The sequence below is a fragment of the Microchirus variegatus genome (genome assembly GCF_963457635.1).
Source record: "Microchirus variegatus genome assembly, chromosome: 3".
NCBI classification, from domain to species: Eukaryota; Metazoa; Chordata; class Actinopteri; order Pleuronectiformes; family Soleidae; genus Microchirus; species Microchirus variegatus.
The window spans coordinates 19,291,359-19,311,863 of NC_139804.1; the positions used below are offsets into that span (position 1 = coordinate 19,291,359).

The 20,505-nt window shown below is 38.1% G+C and overlaps 1 protein-coding gene across 1 annotated transcript in view; it reads left to right on the forward strand.

Annotated features, from left to right (window-relative positions):
- Window positions 1-453: 453 nt before the first annotated feature.
- bcas3 (BCAS3 microtubule associated cell migration factor) overlaps window positions 454-20,505 on the forward strand; it is a gene marked incomplete at its 3' end in the record, with an annotated part of 297,380 nt that continues 277,328 nt past the window's right edge. Inside the window, exons 1-7 of the mRNA XM_083886876.1 lie at window positions 454-530; window positions 1,978-2,070; window positions 2,305-2,359; window positions 3,713-3,788; window positions 4,351-4,457; window positions 12,726-12,807; window positions 16,677-16,749. Of these exons, the coding sequence (XP_083743002.1) occupies window positions 2,000-2,070; window positions 2,305-2,359; window positions 3,713-3,788; window positions 4,351-4,457; window positions 12,726-12,807; window positions 16,677-16,749 (464 nt within the window). The 5' untranslated portion in view covers window positions 454-530; window positions 1,978-1,999. The remainder of the gene's footprint in view (window positions 531-1,977; window positions 2,071-2,304; window positions 2,360-3,712; window positions 3,789-4,350; window positions 4,458-12,725; window positions 12,808-16,676; window positions 16,750-20,505) is intronic.

Here is a 20,505-nt window from a genome sequence, read left to right on the forward strand (position 1 = left end):
GCTTGGTAATTATAATTAATTAATTAATTAATTAATTAATTAATTAATAAATAATATCATTCATAATACTGACAAAATAAAAGTGTTAAAACGTTTGTTATTTTACATTCCTCCTTTTGGCATTCTCAGTAACACACACACACACACACACACACACACACACACACACACACACACACACACACACACACACACACACACACACACACACACACACACACACACACACACACACACACACACACACACGTATGTATGTATGTATGTATGTATATATCATTTTGTTCGACTTTTATGTGCAGTGTTTTATTTTGTAAAAGAACCTCGTTTCTAATTGGTGACACAGGAAGTGGTCCCGCCCTAGCTGTGAGGTGATTGGTTTGACGGAAACGTGTCCACGTTCTGATTGGCTTATAATTACACAACACAGTTCCGCAAATCTAGTCTGTTCTGTTTGTGTTTTTGCAGAGAGCTCCTGAAGCCAGCTGTCAAGTTGATAACTAAGGAGGCTGTCAGCGCCCAGCACCTCGGTTTGTAAACGCAGTCGCATGACACCAACATCTTATTGAAACGCGAGAAACGTGTCTCCCTTTTAAAGCTATGAAGTGAGTCGTTTTTTCGCTGCAGGGGATTTATATCAGCTAATGCTAGCTAGCTCAGTTAGCTGCTGGGTCCTCATCTTCAGCATTAGCCAAGAGCTGTTTTGTTTTGACTTGTCACTTGTTACAAACGTGGGTCCATGTTAGCGTTTCAATCTTGTTAAAAAATGTACATCATGTCAAAACCGAGGTTAAGAAAGTAAGTGTGCCAATGTGTTTTGGGAGAGAGGCTCACCTGCTAATGAAGACGCTGTTAACTACATGCAGTCAACACTCTCCCGTGTTATTGTTGGGTCAGTTGTTGCTTTACCACGTGGCAGAGTGCATGACATCCTTATTTACTTAGTCAGCTGCAGCAGAGGTTAATTTTAGCAAATCACGTATGTAAATCTCATATGATGCAGCAATGGTTTTACTGCATTTCAACTGTCACACAACGGGGATGATACTCAGTTATAGAATTTCTCTGTGTATACTTGAATGTATGTCATTTGGTAGGTATTCTGATTACATGGATTAATCCATTATAGGGGTGTCATAAGATGAGTTCACAGCGGCAGCAGGCCAGCAGCCACAGCATATTTAAGGTCAGGGATGGAGTAACTTCATTCATTCATTTCACCAGGATGTTCAGGATCTTTGAAAGTTGGTCCTAACTGTGGTTTCATCTCTGTGTGTTATGGACATATAGATGTCACTGGGAGACATTACACTCACTAAAGTTGTGGCACATCAGTTGGGTGCTGTCTTCTTTTACTGATAAGAGGTTGGGTGTGGTTTTCAATTTTTTGTAGCTCTTCTTTGTGTTCAGACAGCAGGCAAAAGGTGCTCAAATCTGACTTAACTTTATTTATTTTTTGCTGCACATGTGACTGTTACAGTCAAATGACAAATGCACATCTTATTTAGGTAATACAGATCATAAACAGTAGATATTTTGTTTTAGAGTGTATTTAAATGCTCTGTATTTATATAGCGCTTTTCTAGTCTTGATGGCCACCCAAAGCTGCAATATGTCAGCCTCAACAGACATATTGATTTGATTTATATTGTGATTTATATCGATGTTGAATGTGGCAAAAATATACATTGTAATAAGATTTTTTGTTGCAGTATTGCCCGGGTCAAAGTGTTCTTGTCTGTGTTTATTGTTGCTGATAAAAACCTTTTTTTGCTGAATTGTGTGTCATACTGAGAAAGAATGGTATGACACACTGCATAAGATTTAACTAGGTGTTTCTAATAAATTATGACTCAGTTAATGCATAGTTTAATGCAGATAATTGTTTGCTTATCGATGCACCTCAGGCCGATTGCAACTTATGTGTTTTGTTTGCGTGCTGCCATCGTTTTGAAATCTATTTTTGTTCTTTTTCAGAATAAAATAATCGAGAGACAAAATGGCATCAGACTCTCCACGCAGACCAAGTCGCTGTGCTGGAGGAGTTTTGGTGCGAGCACAAGCTGCAACGTAAGAGGAGCAAAATATTAATTCAGTGACATTATGCTTTATGTTTTTCCTCATTTACGTCATATCTTGCACTTAAGCCTGTGTACCCATTATGTTGATAGTTTACATTGCAGTATATTGCATAACTCATAAAATATTTTGTTGCTACCCGCAATTGTAGAGACATTTACTGTTTGATTAATGTTGATACATGCAGTGTGTTGAGTGATAACTTGAGCTTGTTTGGTGTCACAGGGAGCAGACTTACATGGAAAGTGTGGTGACCTTCCTGCAGGATGTCGTTCCCCAGGTATTTTATTCTGCCATTCATTCACTCAAACAAAAAGCTGTGAGTTGTGTTTCAGCTCCCCAATGTTGCACTGAATTGAATTCTCTCCACACGTCTGTTTATAAGCAGATGATTTATTGAGCAGTATACTAGGGGTGACGCAGATGTGGGAGTAACACTTTATAATAAGTGAATACTATTCGCATTAGTTAAGCATTAATACATGTTGAATTCATCATTTATAATGCATGAATATTCATTAGTATGTAGTTTATAAACACAGTTCTAAATGTTTTACTCATGTGCTGAAGTTTTGGCATGTACTGAGCGACTGCTGGACACAGAGAGAGGTGAGAGAGCAGTCCCTTCTAAGTCGATCAAAGAGCTTGTTTGTTGGAGGTGGATGCAGATTGGCTGCTTGAGTACACCAGCTATTTGGACACTGTTCCTCAGCTTATGGGATTAAAAGTACAACATTTATAATTGTGTTTATAAACTACATACTAATGAGTATTCACGCGTTTTAAATGATGAATTCAATATTTATTAATGCTTAACTAATGCTGATAGTTTGTACTTATTATAAAGTGTGTGGGCTATTGGTGAACAATTATAATTTTCAAAATCAAAATTTTAATTAAAAACAATGCAGTTAGCAATTGGCAATGGTTTCTATGTAGGGTATCAGTTCTGCAGCACTATTTTTTTCAGGGTGTATACTTATTTGTTACATATCTGTGAATTTAACCAAACTACTTAAAGGGACACTGTGTAGTATTTATGGGTTTATATGACCCAAAATCCACTTTTCTATACATATTATGTGCTCCTGCATTGTCTAGTCGCTGTATAATAGTTTTTGTTTCATTTTCGTAGTGTTTCAAAAAGGCATGTAAAATAACATGGTCGCGGGCCGCTGTTGCATTGCCACTGTTAGTAGCGAGACGGCATGTTTCTACTGGAGCCTGTATGGACAAATGCGAGAGAACAAATCAAGCGCCACTTTACTTGTAGCGGAAGTCCCGCCTCCACTCTCTCCGCTTCGTGTGCTGAGGATACCGTATCGCTCAGGGAAGGGAGGGGGTGAGCAGAGGAGCAATTCGTTGTTTTAAATTTCAGCCTCTCCTCTAGATGTCACTATAAACTACTTACTTCACATTTAAACTTGATCTGAGTTCTTTGCATGAACTGTGGTTAAAAACCACTCTGAGATTCTGGTATACCTGAGCTTTCAGCAAAAAACTGAACTGTTATCCAGTACCAGTTCTACTCCTTTTACTGGTAGAATAAGTTGATTTATTTTTTTTTTAATTAATGTGGATGTTGTTTGTGTTTTGTGCATTGTTTTTTGATTTTGTTTTTTTCCAACAACAGGCATATACCGGGTCTCCACTCACTGATGAGAAAGAGAAAATTATTTGGGTTCGATTTGAGAAAGCTGACGTCAACGGTAAGTCTTTCACTTCACTGTCAAGTCGACAACTCAACTTGTAAACAAGTTTACCCCCCCGTGAATAGAGTTAAAATTATATTTATTTCTAACTCTGTTCAATCTATATAAACTAACACCAGTCAAAAACTTTACACAAAGGACTTGCATATCAAAGTTGTGCAAGTGTCCTAGCTCTACTGCATTGTTCAGGCTGCTGTTTTCTGATCAAATCGATACATGAATTTCAGGAAATTATATTTTCGTTGTTGACGTGGCACTTCACGCCAAAGTTGTGACATTATTATTATATCCACTACACAACAAGTGAACATAATGGTACTGGATTGTAACTTGTAAATGTGTAGTGTTATAGTACTTGTAGTTGTACTAGTATACAACAATATAACTTGTTTGTTATAACTAACTAAACTAAACCTCATGTGAATCTGTTATGGGATTCATTTTAGTGAAAACATTCCAATATGCCTGATGTAATTAATGTGTGGGCCATTTGTCATTACTGTTGCATATTTAAATACATCCTCTTAATAAACTAACTTGTCACTGTCTTTTTTCCTAGACACTGCCCGCAACCCAGAGTTTATGGAGATGCACAGTGGTACTTCAGACCCCCCTCTCTGTCTTATGATTGGCTACACTGATGGGATGCAGATCTGGAGCGTTTCTGTAAGTGAAACAGACAATGAGCTTGTAAAACTGCTCTCATTATATGTTCTGGTTTTTCATCACAGTGACAGAAAAGGTTTAGACCCATAATTACTGTGCTATATATAACTTGTGTATTGTGTTATTTGTTATAGCTGTCCTGAACAGCTCCTAATAAGATGATGGACTTATTAACACCAAACATTTTTTAGAAGCTTTATCCTTTGTTCTCCTCTATAGAAACCTGACTGGAGTTTACAGACTCACAACTATTGAAAATTGATTATGTGATATTGTGTAATGGAGTCATTGTTTTCTTGCTGGGTTCAAAAGGCAAATACTGTCTGACCCTCAAACATGTCGAGACATGTCTGATGTCCTAACATCCGGTCTTAAAGACCTACTGTCACGTAAGATAAACAGCTCACAACTGAAAAAACAGTGTGTTGTGCAGCTCCTCTGTATTTTTTGACATAGACAAATCGTTCTACTGCTACTGCCCTATAAGTGAACTAAAGCTGTGTTTCATAATTCAGTGACATATCTATCCATATCATAAAGTCAAAAATAAGTTAATGATTCTTTTTTTAGAGGTGGTTGTATGAGATACTGACGCACACTAGGTTTTACATCACAGAAAATGCTCATCCACTACTGCCTCCAGTTTTCTGAATCTGGATCTGGAAAACATTCACTCTCACATTTACACCTACAGTCAATTTTTAGTGTATCCAATTAAGCTGACATGAATTGACTGACATGCATACTTCTCATTACCATAACTGGTAGACCATCTCTAATATGTAGAAAATTCCTGGACTATGGACTGGCGATCTGTCCAGGCTGTACCCTGCCTTTCGCCCTATGTCAGCTGAGATTGTCACAGCACCCCCCGCTGCCCTCATGCGAAGGATGAAGTGGTAGAAGATGGATGGATATTGGAAAGCCGAGAAATAGCGCTTTGTACCCATCAACTTGTCATTACAGTAGCCCTCAGGACTTTAGCGGAACGACCGTCCAATCACAGACAATATTCACCAGCGTGTCATCTGTGATGACTTTTCCTGGTTGGTAATGGATTGGCAACGGTGTTTGCTACACTATACGGTGTGCCCCAATATATAGGTTATATCATCCTTTCTCAGTCAATTGCTATTTTTATTGAACGAATAAGGACTGTAAATTAAGAAAATATAATACAGTAGAATTTAAGTTACAGTGCTGGCACATTTAAAGCTCTTCTGCTGGTTAATACGGAACCCAAATAAATGATTAATAATCTATGCTATGGTAAGAAATGTGTGTGGATGTTCACATGGAGGTCATTAAACAAAATGTTGACATTTTCTTAATTATGTATGATCAGTGAGGGGCGTCTCCTCTGAAGGTACAATTCTTTCAGGGCTTGTAGCTGTTTTAATTCATCACATTATCTTGTACACTAGATGGCAGTGTTGACCATATTATGGATGGTATGCGACTCTAACAGTAGAGATTATTCCCTACCTCTACTTCATGCTGTACACAGGTCTCCACCTCTTTCTGCACTTGTCTCTGAATAAAGGTGGCAGTGACGAAGGTGGACTTAAAAACTTTAATGAGGTTATGTGGAAGTGAAGCTGTTCTATACATTTATTTTTTCAGGCGGAATAGAGCAGTTCAAACCGTTCATTGAAGTGTATTTTTCAACCACATGATCTAAATGGCAGATGTTTTGAACTTGCTTAGCTTCATGATTGATGGCAGGTGAACCAAATTGCTGTTTGTTTACTGTCTATATGAATTATAATGCAATGCTGATATGTTACAATAAAAGTCAGCGTTAAATACACAAACTGATACACAATGTAGTCAGTTTACCATTTATGATGTACACCAAGCTGAAACAAATACTGTTTATTGTTTATCCTACTTTATTGTGATCCTACTTTATTAAGGTTTTAATGTCCACTCTTTATTTCAATATAGGTATCCTTTCAAATTAATCCTCTATCACAACATTTGTATCAAATGTCTTTCATAATACGGACATATGTTTCTCTTATTTTGTCAACCTTGTGCATATCAGTGAGATAAGTGGAATCAGTTGTGCACAGTTTCAGTACTTTTTATTGTAGGACAGATTTAGACCGCATGTTTCAGCAAATTTTACTTCACAATCAGTGAGTGTAATTAGCATGTGCTGCCCCATGTCTTATACAAGTCCAGTACACACGCACACATTGACATTTAGATTTTAACAGAGTAAATACACTCTTCCATCTTGCAAGGTCTTCAATTGATTTTAAAATTGTAATTTTACAAATGTAACGATTTCTTCCTTGGGTCATACTGTACACCCCAAGAAAACATTATGCAGATCTGTTCCTTACTTTGTGAGTTACGCTGCTGAAAGGCAGACGGACCACCCCAGACAAACGTGGCCAAAAACACAACTTCATCACAGAGGTTCAGACGGTATGAAGTAACTTCTAATGATCTGTAGGTCATTACAAAAAATGGAGACTTGTTGTAGAGCAAATTAAAGTCCTGTGTAACACCACAAATTACACCAGTGGAAAGTACCACACAGTGATGCCAAGAAGAATTTGCATTACAATTTATGTTAAGTGTTAGTTGCAGAACTGCTGAACTGGATAGTGTGGACAGTCTTTTAGCATATCATCTAATTATGGACACTGTAAACAAATGATGTCCGTCCATAATTCTATTCTTTATATAGACTAATGTATGCTTTTCCAGTTCCAGTTCACTCCTGATGTAATGTTAAATGTGGCCACAAGATGGAGACCTTTTGATTATCTGGTTATACAGCAATGATGAAGGTGATTTGGGTTAACGTGACCTCTGTCATTTAGAGATCAGATGTGTACCACAGAGGCTAAATTATATGTTAAATAGACCAATCGAAGCAAATGTCAAAAATTCATTTACAGACTATAGTTGCTACATAAGTGTTCTTTTTCATCAAGTTGTATTTTGAAATGCACATTTCTATACAACACTTCTTATAAACCTATAAGAACTGCCGCATTTTCATTTGGGTGAGACGGAATTTCTCATTTTGCGAGTCAATTTCTTCAAACTCAGTTTTGGAAAATCATTAGATGATTTTGTCTGCTTCATGACTTAACAAATTACCCACAACGCTATGAAGCCTTTGCTCACCAAGTATCACCTTTCATGAAGGGGCTGTCACTGAAACATGCAAACTTCACATACATCCTGTGAGATCTAAACATGCCGAAGTCCTTAATCAGTCTCTTCGTAAACATCCCAGGGCTGTGGGTAAAGCAACACACTCTTTGACGTTAGCCGTGAACACACATTGGCTACTGTGATTTGGCAACTTGAAGTTTGAAGATTTTCTCTTGCAGTTATTATGGTCGAGCAGAGGATTACAGCTGTTTTGACCGCACTACACACACCCAGTAAAATATACTGTGAGGTTGCTGTGCATTTCAGCAGGAGTGATTCACACTCACTCCACTCACCCTGGTCTCTTATCACATGCTGTCCTTCCCCATTGTTTTCTTTCAGTTTTTAAAGTTTACGGTAGGATTCTGGGCTGTGTTTTTTTTCACACGGTTTTAAGTAAGCACTGAATGTGCTTCGCTTTCTGGCTCTTGAGTGGTTGTGAAGTGTTTGTGACAGTTGCTAAGCCGACACCCTCTGTAAATGGCCCAGCAGAGTCTGAACACGCTCGTGTACACACGCTTTAACACACTGGTGAGGTGGGGATGTCTGACTGGTCATATGGATGCTGACAGAGGTGTTTAGGCGATGAAGATCACTGTCGCCTCACACTGGAGAGGTGTCATGCGCCACCGCCTGATAAGAGGCAGACTGTCAGGGACTAATTGTCTGTCTGCATACGTGTTGAGATGAAATGACCGGCTGGGTAGACGGATGTCTGTGGCGAGTGTCCGTGATAATGCATGTGCTGGAGACAAAAATATATTTATGTCCGTAATCCAGGTTTAGGCCTGAGAGGTCTCTGTATGTGGTATGAAATAAAAATGAAACATTCTCCAGACACGAAGAAGTTATTAAAAATGAATGTCATTTATAACAGTGACTGCTAATGTGTATTGGTGGGTTTTATTTCAGCAAATTTTTCTGCTGAAAATGATTGCCTGTGGAGGATTTATACAATCTTTTTGTGACGAGCTTTTGTTTGTCCATTTAGTATCAAATATATACTTAATTTTGACGAGCTGACACAAAAGATGATTCAATTTCAGATGCTACTAGGTCTGTACAATATTATAAATACTTCCTGAGATATGCTGTTCGTGTTATACAAAATAATTGGGGAGTGTATTATCTGGATAGAAAAGAAGAAGCTTCTTTAACATTAGCAGAGCTTTAAGAGCTTTATGTAAGCTTAACATAAGTTTAACCATTTTATTATCAGACAAAATCTGTCCTCCATGTGAGCATTGCTGGTACCAATCCTAGCTGACATAGGGCAGAAAGCAGGTTATATACCCTGGACAGGTTTCCAGCCCATCACATTGAGATAAATTCTCTCATGACATTGCAGTGATAATACTTGTATGATAAATTGTACTGCCGGAAACGGTAGATAATTTATATTCCAGTGTATTAAATGCATGATATTCATTCAACCCAAAACCAATAAAGAAAATGCATCAAAACAAATGCATCAGTACAAATCGTACATATTTTGCGAGTTACAGTTTGTTATGGTCTTTGGCTGGAAATAATAGTTATTTTTTTAGAATGTGATAAGGCTGAAATACTTTCACATCAAATTTACTTACAGTTTTCTTAAGTCTAGACACTCGCGTCTCTCCCATACTGCGTAATCTGGTCTCTTAATGCAGTTTGTGTTAGTGATAGGATTGGTGTACAACAGTGTAAACATCTCAGGATCTCTGTGGGATTATCAGATGTAATTTCCTTATAAACAATGGTTAGCAATGATGAAGGTGATGAAGATGTGATGAGATGTTATCTGTGATAAAATTATAACTATTGGCCTGTACATGATTTTTTAGTCCCTGCAAGCGATAAACACTGATTTTCTCTATGTACCTTATGATGCAGTGTGGAGAGCGGTTTATAGGTGACACTTTCAGTTTTCAGATGAAAAAGGCTGTGTAAGGGCAAGATACTTAAGATAGCGCACACCTAAACTAGCATAGATTTTATTAGGTGGCAGTACATCATACAGCCATGGACTATCCCATTAAATAGTTGAGTTCATTTCTGAATGCTTCACCTCACAGTGAATACACAATTTCTGCATCAGTCCAAGCTTGTGCACTCTGAATTTTTATATTGCGTGTTGGCACCTGTTACTGTATGATCCCTAAAGCACCTGCTCCTTCCAAACCTCCCAATATGTCTAGCACTGTGTTAGTGGGCGTACTGACTTGTGAATATGGCCCAGATATCAGTTCACAGCTTATGGCATTACATTTGAGAGATTAAAACAGAAGAGCAGACACTGTGATTTCACAAAAGCTCCAAGCCACAAATGAAATGAATATAATGAATCACTCTTCTATGCAGGAAAAAACAACTTTGTGAAAGCAATTTGGCATATTGCATATGCGAGGCCACTAATGTAATGGTGGCAATGTTACGGAGATGTCGCACAGAGCCATGCTAGATGAGGATGAGCAGTGGGGTAATGTACAATAACCCCGCGCATTAACCTGCGGCCCTCCCCTCGTTGTACTTTAATCCAGCAAATTCCATTATTCCCTTGCACAGACATTTGCCTGTGTAAGAATCCCACTCTGCTGCCAGTCTCTTTTTAGTCCTGCTATCCATGCTTGTATAACCTGCTCATGTCTCCAGTGTTAATCTACCACTGCTGGGCCTTAAGCACTTTGAATAAAAATGCAGCTCCAAATCCGCCACTTTGAAAAGGCTACTAATTGCACAAAAGAGCGATCATCCCCTCAGATGGGTTTAAAGACTTAAAACAAACAGATTAAATCACTAGTAAAGTGATAATGCTGGCTTCAGTGTAATTTAACGCATAAAAAGAATCACAAAAGTGGGGCATTCTGCGCTTAGAACAATGTGCCATTACACATGCTGAGAGCCACACAGGCCATTGACCTAATACACTGGCATCTCTTATGAACACATGTAGCCTCAACTGACACATGGTGGTTATGTGTCTGTGGCAATAAACACCAGAAAGGCAACAATAGGGCAACCTTTGCATTTCTGGAATGCACTTGTTTGATTATCAAAGCTATTGGATGATCAGAAGAGGTTAAGTAGTTACATAACAGAGACACACACATTTTCATTTATAAATGCAGAAATTCTCCTCCAGATTCTACTACCTACCACACTATCTTGGTGTGACCTGATTGGTTCTTATCTGCCACAACTTGACTGTGCGTTTTGAAGAAGCTCCTTAAGCACTTACTTTTAGTTTAATCCTTACGTTGACTTCAACACTGTTTTTTCATGTCAGTAGTACTTTCTGCAAATAAGTACAGAGTAGAGAGTGTCCTGTTTACATTGGCATGCCAGCTGTATCTGAGTGGTCATGTGATATACTGTACTTTTTTTTAGGGGTGTAGGTATGGATGCAGATCAGGTCAACTGTTTTGAACTGAAAATGCCAGTTTTAAATGAAAACATAGTAGCATAGATGCAGCCTTAACTAACTTCCTCACCCTTTGAGTCATAACAGTCAAAGCACACAGGCACTCAGATGTGACTCCAGAGGATGTTGACATTGACGCACATTAATTTGTTGCTGCTGTCATTTGAGTCATTTTTTGGACTTCTTGTTCGTTGCTGCCGTTGTGGGATATATTCACTAACAAACAGCTTAACCTTATGAGCAGAGAAGATACCTTCTCTTTAGAATTCTGTCTCGCTCCTTATTGGATAAATCATTCTGTGACACTGGAAAAGTGTCACATAGCTTTACTGTTAGAACCCTGAGGTAAACTCTGTAGATTAGTGTTAACTGTTGGAATAAAGAGCCACGAAACACAGATTTTAACTAAAGGTTTTAATGGACACCATCTTTTTCATTAACTTGCTTTTTGTCCTTACAAGGAGGACATGCTGTGTAAATAGACATGACATAGTCTTGCATTAACTTCCTGCAGACTTCTTGTGTCAGAAAGAGGTTGACTAATGGAACCTTATGATAGAAACACACCTGCTTTACAAATTTCAATCAAAAACCTGTTGACCATTCGGTTAATGCCTCTCTCTCCCTCTTTATCTTTGAATGACTGTGCAATCAAAATCAGAAGTAGTTGGAAACACTGGTAACACAGTGTTTCTCATGCATACAGTCACACTGGGACAGAGACATCAAGGGACTCCTGCCCACTTGGCATTAACTCATATCCCCAGCCCTTCCTTGTTGGCTCTGCCACATTAAGTGGAGGAAGCTCATTTCAGTGTGATGCCGCTGGGCCTTTTATTCTGTCCACAGTAGATTTTAGTTTGTGGTTTGGCTGGATCTCTAACCACGAGACCGCCCTTGTTCCCCATCCTCCTCCTTTGCCCACCCCTGTCTCCATCTATGACGACTCGATTCCACACACAGTTGGAGTAAATTATTTTTCATACAGTGTGAACAAATGGCCATTTGTCTTTTTGGTCTGTTGTTTTTTTTTTATCTTTAGAAAAAAAAACCTTACGTGTATGTTCCTTCATGTTCTTTTCACAAGTTATTCTCCACATTATGCAGTCGAGTCTACAATGCATATTGAAGATAATTGTTTATGAATCAGATAAAGGCGATGTGTTTATCGTACTACTACACACTCACACGCACACACATTCAAAAAAAAAAATTCATGTTACCCGTGCTTTAACTGATAGGTAGTGGCACTTTGGCAGTATATTTTCTGAGCAGATCCCAGCTTTGTTTGTCTACAGCAGTGAATAGCAAAGTCAAGGCGATAACACTCTGGTGGGCTGTGAAGGTAATGCACACAGGCTGTAAAAGGTCAATAAAAATAAGTAAATTTCTAATTTATTCAATAACTGATTTATGATGAATTTTCTGCATCTTAAATTAGTTTGACTTCTAGTGTATGCACAATGCATTTGCTAACAGCAACTATGAACATAACTATTGTTAGTTTGATAAAAACTCTGCAAGGCTCCTTTAAATTGAGACATCTTATACAACATATATACACACACGTATGGATTGTATGATATCTGTGACGAAGGCTTATGTTGGTGTATATCAAGTGCAAACAGTCTCTTGTCTCTAATATAACTAATATATGAACTAACATAAAAACCATAAATGTCTTTCAGCTGGCAGGGGAAGCCCAAGAACTATTCTCGGTGCGCCATGGTCCTGTGCGAGCTGCTCACATTCTGCCAGCACCATATATCAGTGAGTATATTTTGTACCTTATTCCTGTCTGGATGCAGATTTACCAACTTCAAAGCACACTTTTGTTTTATTTCAAATGAGCCCATGGTCATTTTGAAATGGCTAATAATGCCAAACTCTTAGGTAACTGCTTGTTCGTCAGTTGGATAAGTACGTTTTTCTTTTATTATTATTGTTATAATAATAATAATAATAATAATAATAATAATAACAACAATAATAATAATAATAACAATGTTATTATTATTATTTTTATTATTCATTGTATTTGTATTGAATTGGGATCATATTGGTTAAATTATATTATTATGTTTATTCAGTTGTAGTTCATGATGACACTCCAGGGAGTTTAAATAGTTTTCAGATTTAAGGGGAAGGCTCCGACAGTTTGTGAAAGTAAGCAGAGAGTTGCACAAGATCAATACCACTCTCATGTCTGTACAGTGGATAAGACGTTCCAGTCAGCAGCTGGTTATTGGTGAACAACTATCCTGCCTTTGTCCAATAAAGAGAAAAATCGGAACCTCTCAAACTTCCGAATTAATTGGGTTATATCTTGTTTGTTTATATAGTTTAAAAACCAAACAATAAATTTGTGGTTTCGAGGGAGTTATGTGCAGGATATTCTCTGCTGGAAACAATCACTTCCTGTTGTTACTCTGAGGTTGCCAGGCTAACATTGGAGAGCCCATTTACAAAACATGTATAAGAGTGGTTCATTAGTGAATAAGACAAACTAGTGAACAAAGAACCCCAGCTATGTTTTTAAGGGCCACATCACTCTATCTGTTCCAGATTCCCCTCCTTGTTACTATGCAGCAATAATTGGAAAGTCAGCTATTTTTTACTTAAACTGCCACCAAAAAGGCTCCCTTAACTTGATGTTTTAACACTAGGTTCATCTTTATCTTCTAAATCCACCAAGGGAGAGGGAACTTTTAAAAATGAATGCTTTTCTGTATAATTTTATCCTGGAAGAACATAAATCCCACTTTGGTTAACTTGATTTCAGTATTCAAGGTCGACACTTAAAATTAAATTTTGTATGGCTCATCCTAATGCAGTTTTGGGTTGTGGGCATTTTAAGTGGTGCTATATCATTAAAATTAAAGAGTGCTCCCTGCTGCCTCATCCTAATGTTCATGTCAGTCTACGATTATTGTTGGCCTGCCTTGAGTCAGTGGTGGAAAGCCTCTGAAATCAGTGCTGCCAAAGCTCAGCTGGAAACCTCTCACTGTGCCTTCACTGTTCTGTCAGCAGAACCTCTTTTTACCTCCTCTAAATCTAAATATCTTCTTTCTCACATAGTGTTCCATGTTATAGATGCTATATAATTCCTGATTCAATGAATTGTTTACTCTAATTGTAACCTACACCATGTGTTGTCCCAGATTGTTTTGTCTTCCTCGTTCTGTATGAGGTGCTTCCATTCTAGAATCCCAAAACATTAAAATGGGATGTACATTTTAGTTGTCAGCCTATTTTAAGTCAGCATGAACTTCTTTGTAGATACCATTTTGCAGCAGAATTAAGCAGCCATTCAGGAAAGCTGGCAAAATAGTGGAGGAGGAGATAACAATTTCAAAATCGATAAACTCAGAAGACATTTTAGTAGTAATAACTCAGTGGCAAAACTCATTGTGCCACTGGAAGCAGAAGTTGACAAGAAATAAATGTGAAAGATCACAGCAGATCATTATGAATGGAAAAATTCACTGAGCATAACAAAAGTATTTCTAATAGAACTAGTGCAGTACACATTCAATGTGTGTATTTAGACAAATTATGTTTAATGTACATCAAACATAAATACAGACATGGAAATTATGAGGTAATAATTATAACTGTAGCAAATAACATATAGGCAGCTACAACAGAAAACTTCAGCCTTGTACATTAACACCTAGTCGTGGTTAATGTACATGCCTATTACATTGCTGTTCATGGTAGCTAAGCTAAAGCCACCAACAGGGCTGTGTGTGTGCTATACAATTGTTATATTTGAGACAGTTGTGTTGTTGCGCACTTGTTAAGAGAAGTTAAGGATTTATGACTTAATGCAATACCACCATTAGTGTCCCCATCCATGAAGCGTGTCATTAATCTCTAAGAAGATATTATGTAAATTGAAGTTATTTTTCATGATTTTTAACACACCTGATTCTGTGTATAGAATCCGGTAAAATGAGAAGCAAACTGATTTGTAGATTTAATTTGAAATCCTCACGACTGAGTCCTGCTCAGGGAGCATCTTAACTGTCTCCTAATACAAGTTGGCTCAATCGAGTAATATGATTTTTTTTAAAGTGAAAAATATGTAAAAATATTTGCGTGCACAATAGCTTACTCTCATAATGTTTTCCACTTATCGTCTTATCATATTAACTGGCTCCTAAAGTAATTAAATTCACACAGTCTACAAATGAATGCACTAGTTGTGCTGTCATTTTCATACACGGGAAAGTTGAGAGCTGTATTATTACCAGTGTTCATATTTTGGACAAGTTTTTCCACTGATTAGATCCTTTGCAGACATGGAGTTTAAATTTAATCTCTGCAGGTGCCAATCAGTACTGTGAAAGCTGCCAATGTAGCCTTGTTGGTTTGTGGCATTTCTTTGGTGAGAAAATCGCCTTTTTGTTCTTCATCCATGTTCCGTTCTTTTGGCAGATTTTTTACAACACACAATGGCAGCATTTAAAGAGCGCTGGAAGTGGATGAAAGCAAACCGCAGTAATAAGAAGCAGCAGATAGCCTCGACACATGAGGAGAGCAATTCTCTCAGCAGAAAATACATATGAATTGTACTACTGGAGGGAAGGACACTGATTGCAATCTGCTAGGGCGCAAACAGTGTTGCACTGTGGTGAGCCTTTAAAAGGCCAATTGTATGGGATGCAATGCAGTGGGTGGGCGGACATGGAAATGCCCGAAACTAGGTGTTAAATGTAATAAGGCAAAGTTTCCCTTTCCTAGAATAGAGTAGGAAGTACTGGTTTTCGGGAGTACATGCGTTTGAACATTCTTCATGGTGTTTACAACATATTGTCACACTTGGGATGCTCCCACGCTTTCTCCTTGAAGACTTGATGTTCTTTTACACTAGAAATTAAATCAGAAGTTTCTCAGTCAATGCAACATTGGCATTTTTTCCAGTAAGTTTTTAGTGAATGTACCATTTCACTCTGACTCATATTTATGTTATGGCTCAATATCTCAAGAAGCCATCGTGTCTGATGACAGAAACATGAAAGAAGAAAAGAGTGTGTTAAAGGCTGGTAGTGCAGGCACTTTTGCCTTCACGCCATACCACAGGAACTCAGGCTGATTACTGTCAAGCCTCAAATTACAGTCCCCGGAAGGGTAACATCTTCCTCAATCTAAGCACCCCCATTCTCTCAATCCCCTCATCTTCTGGTTGTCTTAAAGGATGACAAAGTTATTCTTTTTTTAATATGTCTGATAAACTTTACTCTGTCATTCCAACAGTGAAACCCAAACACCAATCAGGAGACAGACAGAGAATTTTACTCAGTGTCAACATTCTTCAACATTCAAGTTTTTTTCAGCTCTTAGAATTTGGAAAACTGTGAACCCCTCACATCTTGTGGATCCAGTGATATGGTCCACTACCTTGCAAAATGGGGGAGTGGCTCATCAAAAAAAGTTTGATGACCATAATTGAAAATACAGGGCAACAGTAGTAATGTAATCAGCACATTTCCTGTCTTGGTAATAGGCAGCCCGTTGAATAAAGTTGGGCAAAACTAGAGGCCTCAGAAGTTTGTTGTAAAGAATGTCTGCCTTTGTTGTGTGCAGATTATTAGTTTTCTCATCTGCCTCTTTCTCTGACTCCTCTTCCTCCTCAGGTCATCTGAAGAGCGACACATTTTCTGACAAGCGGCCCCTGCTGGGGGTTTGCAAGAGCACAGGGTCCTCTGGGTGAGTTTATACATCGTACAGTCATCCTAGTAACTTATCCTGTTAGAGTTGATATGATGAATTTTTTTTTTTTTACATTTTGCCCATTGAATTTGACTTTTGGTATTATTGCAACACTTCCTGTCTATGTGAAAAACATAAAATGGATTAATACACTATTAAACACGACATTTGTCTGTAGTGCAAAGCTAAACTGAGAAGGGCCTTAAGTTGAACCCTGAGGGATGCCACAGTGTAGTACATTGTGTAATTTGCACTAATTCCACAGAATTTTTAAATGCCTCCTTTTCTTAAAATTCAACTGAGCTCTGCACCTGTAGTGCTTCATTCAGGTGTTTTAATAGTTTTCCAGGAGCAACACAAAAATGTGCAGAGTTGTGCATTATTCATTACCTACCCATAACAACTTGCTCATACTGAGCATGGGGAAAGCACATCATACACCTGTCTAGGTACTCAAAAGGTAACTCAAACTCTTGTTTTTTGATTTTGAGATTTTTTCCAGATGCACAAACAAATCACACAATTTCTTATTTTAATACTTTATTTACATGATGATAAAGTGTGATTTACTGATGAAGTGCTTGGACTTAATATACCACATGAGGCAATCTTCAGTGTAGGTCCATCTACACTGACAAGAAGCTGAAAGACTAAAGCAACCACTATCTTCTGTCTGTTTTCTCAATCAGAAGTGTGTGTGTGAGGGGGTATTTTCACTTTTTTTCATCGTTATGAAGTACAAATTGTATATCTGAAAGGAATTTACAGTTAATAATAAGGGACATCAAAGTACACCCAACTTTTTTGATGACCCATTCACATCCACCCAACTGAAGCTGTGCCAGTGATGTGGGCTTAGCACCTGATTCAGTCAGAATGCAACAGTACCTGAACCTCCTCTTGGCAGATGAAGGAGAAACAGATGTGGAGATCCTCGAGTTTTCTAGGTTTGAGTCTGGGGATGTCATGTCTTTGTTTAGTGAAGGAAAAGTGAATTTAAAAAAGTGACAGACCCCAAGGCATCCTGCACTCCTCTCCTGATACCCACTTCATGTCTTCCCCACATTCCCCCCTCCTCCAGTCAAATGCTGCTTTTCCAGAGCAACACAAAATTTAACTCGATATATCCTCCCAGGGAAATGAAATAAGGAAGTCTGACTTCAGCTGGGTCTTGATGGAGACCACTTTCTTGATGTTTTCCAGGGACTGCCGCCCCTGTCTCTCTAACACCGTTATGGTTGCTTCTGCTTTTCCTATGTCCTCACTGACTCTGAGACAGGCAGTGTTTTGACGGTTTGGCGAATCACCCAGGCGTCGCTCGACACTAATGCTGAAAACATGCACTGTGTTGAAAATCAGAAACCCTGACCTCTGGCTGAATGGCATAGCCTGGTTCTTCCCCCTACAGAAGTGCTTGGTAAATAACACTCTGGTCAAAGATGAGAAGGAATAAGGCTTCCGGGTGCAGCGCTGTACTTTCCATTGGGCCTGTTCATAAACTTACTAAGGTCCTCACACAATTTTTAGCATATAATCATTTTGAAATAACAGCTTTTGTTAACCACCAAAAAGGATGCCGTCTTGACACTTAAATGGAAAACAGATTGAAGACTTGGCTGCTACAGCAGTGCTGGTTTAGAAGTTGGGTCAGTCAGCTCTAGGCTTAGATTACAAGATTTGCAAATTAAAGGAAAACCAGAGAAGGGAAAAAGCATGTGTGCTGAAGCCCTGTACTTGTGGATTTCCAGCCAGGCACACTCAACATAATTTTATCAATGGAAAGGATTATGCGTTAAATCCAAACAATGTATGGATCCAGTGATTTTCTTGACAGTAAAGCTCCATATGCGTCCCTTCCACTCTTTGCACCAGTGCCAGTGGGCTTTGAGAATTAGTAAAGAATGCTGGTGCCATTGCAGACTTTGGTATGTCTGGTCACATTTCTGGAAAGGATTTCTGTTTCCTTCCCCCTGCTTGTGTTGTTATTATTTTCATTTCATTTAATTACATCCATAGGTATTAAAATTCAGGGCTGCTCTCTCTCTCTCTCTCTCTCTCTCTCTCTCTCTCTCTCTCTCTCTCTCTCTCTCTCTCTCTCTCTCTCTCTCTCTCTCTCTCTCTCCCTCTCTCTCACTCTGAGTGAATGTAAATTTTATGGCCAAGACGGACACAAATTCACAGTTTGTCAGAGTTTGAGTGCACACACTTCTTGGGCAAAAGTTCAGTGATGAATAAGTGTGCTTTGTTCTCTCGAGTTTGGGAACTGTCAGTGACATTTCCAACCTCCGACCACCCCCCTACCCCCACAACATCTCCAGATGCCGAGAGGATGTGGTCCCTTTTTCTTTTCACCAGTATAGTCCTCTTTTACTGTGCAGATTACTATTTTGAGGTTTTCACTAATACAGATGGATATACAGATATGATGGATAATTGTCACTGTTTAGAAGTTCTTTCCTGGAAGGACTTTTTCTGGTCTTTTATCTGGTTTATGCCATGAAGGTCCACTATCATCCTTGTCTCACACTGTAATTTAATTTTTTTTTTAAGGAAACCCCATTTTCCTTTCTAAGAGGCAGATTCGACTCATTCACCTTTTTTTTTTAACCATGTACTTGAATGAGTAATGATTGGAATGACATGACAAATGATTCAAATTATTCCAACTATTTATAATCTAACAGCATTTAAAGTGTTAATCCTGATTGAAATATGAAGTCAGCAGTGTGGATTTGGCAACACTTGTAGTGGCCTGGTGGTCAGAGATCATTATTGTTGCTCCATTTGGAACAAAGTAGCAGGAGTGCGACATGGAGCGTCTGGCTGTCTCGTGCAACACTGGTGTGCTGCACCAGTCAGACAAGCATGGCTAAATATAATCCACCTTTAGTTTCCATATTGAGATTTTTTCTTTTCCTATTCTTTCCCCATATTTATACAAATCTGTGATGCAGATATCGACAACCAGTTGTATTGTGTTAGGATAGCAGAAAGATAATATTCTGCAGCCAATGATTCTTTCATTATACATTTTATTTCTCTGTGTGGGACTATGGAAATAAATTAATATACATGTAATTAATTAAATATTAATTTTAAACTTAACTTGCAGCACAGTTTATCATTTAAATAAAACAGTCAAGGAAGTGTATTTTATGTGATTAAGTGAATACCAGATGATTACCTGGGCAGGTCCAAATCAGCATGTGGAACTTATTTGAAGTCATATTAGCTGCTGTCAGACATGAACTGTAGTCTGGACATTTTCTTGAAAGTCATGAGTAAGCCCATATAACACGAGGAAAAGCTCTGGACAATTCACAACAATTGAGTGGATGAGTGCCCTTCCTTTTGCAAGCCAGACCCCTTGGTAAATTTATATATAATACATTGGGGGAAATAATTATTTGATCTCCTGCTGAATTTGTAAGTTCACCCCCTTATAAAGAAATGAATGGTCGAGAATTTTTATGGGAGTTTTATTTTAACACAGAGAGACAAAATATCATATACATCTGACCTCTGTGCTTGCCATCAAGGGTTTCTCCACCAAGTAATAATTCACGTTTTGCTACATGATCAAATACTTATTTCACTCAATCAAGTACAAATTCATTTATAACCTTTATTAACCTTTTTATTTTATTTTTTCTAGATTTCTTATACACTTAAATAAAATATATAAATAAATGTACTTTAATTTCTGTATTTGAATAATGCAGCTTGTTAATTTCATGCTTGCCAGTATAGCAA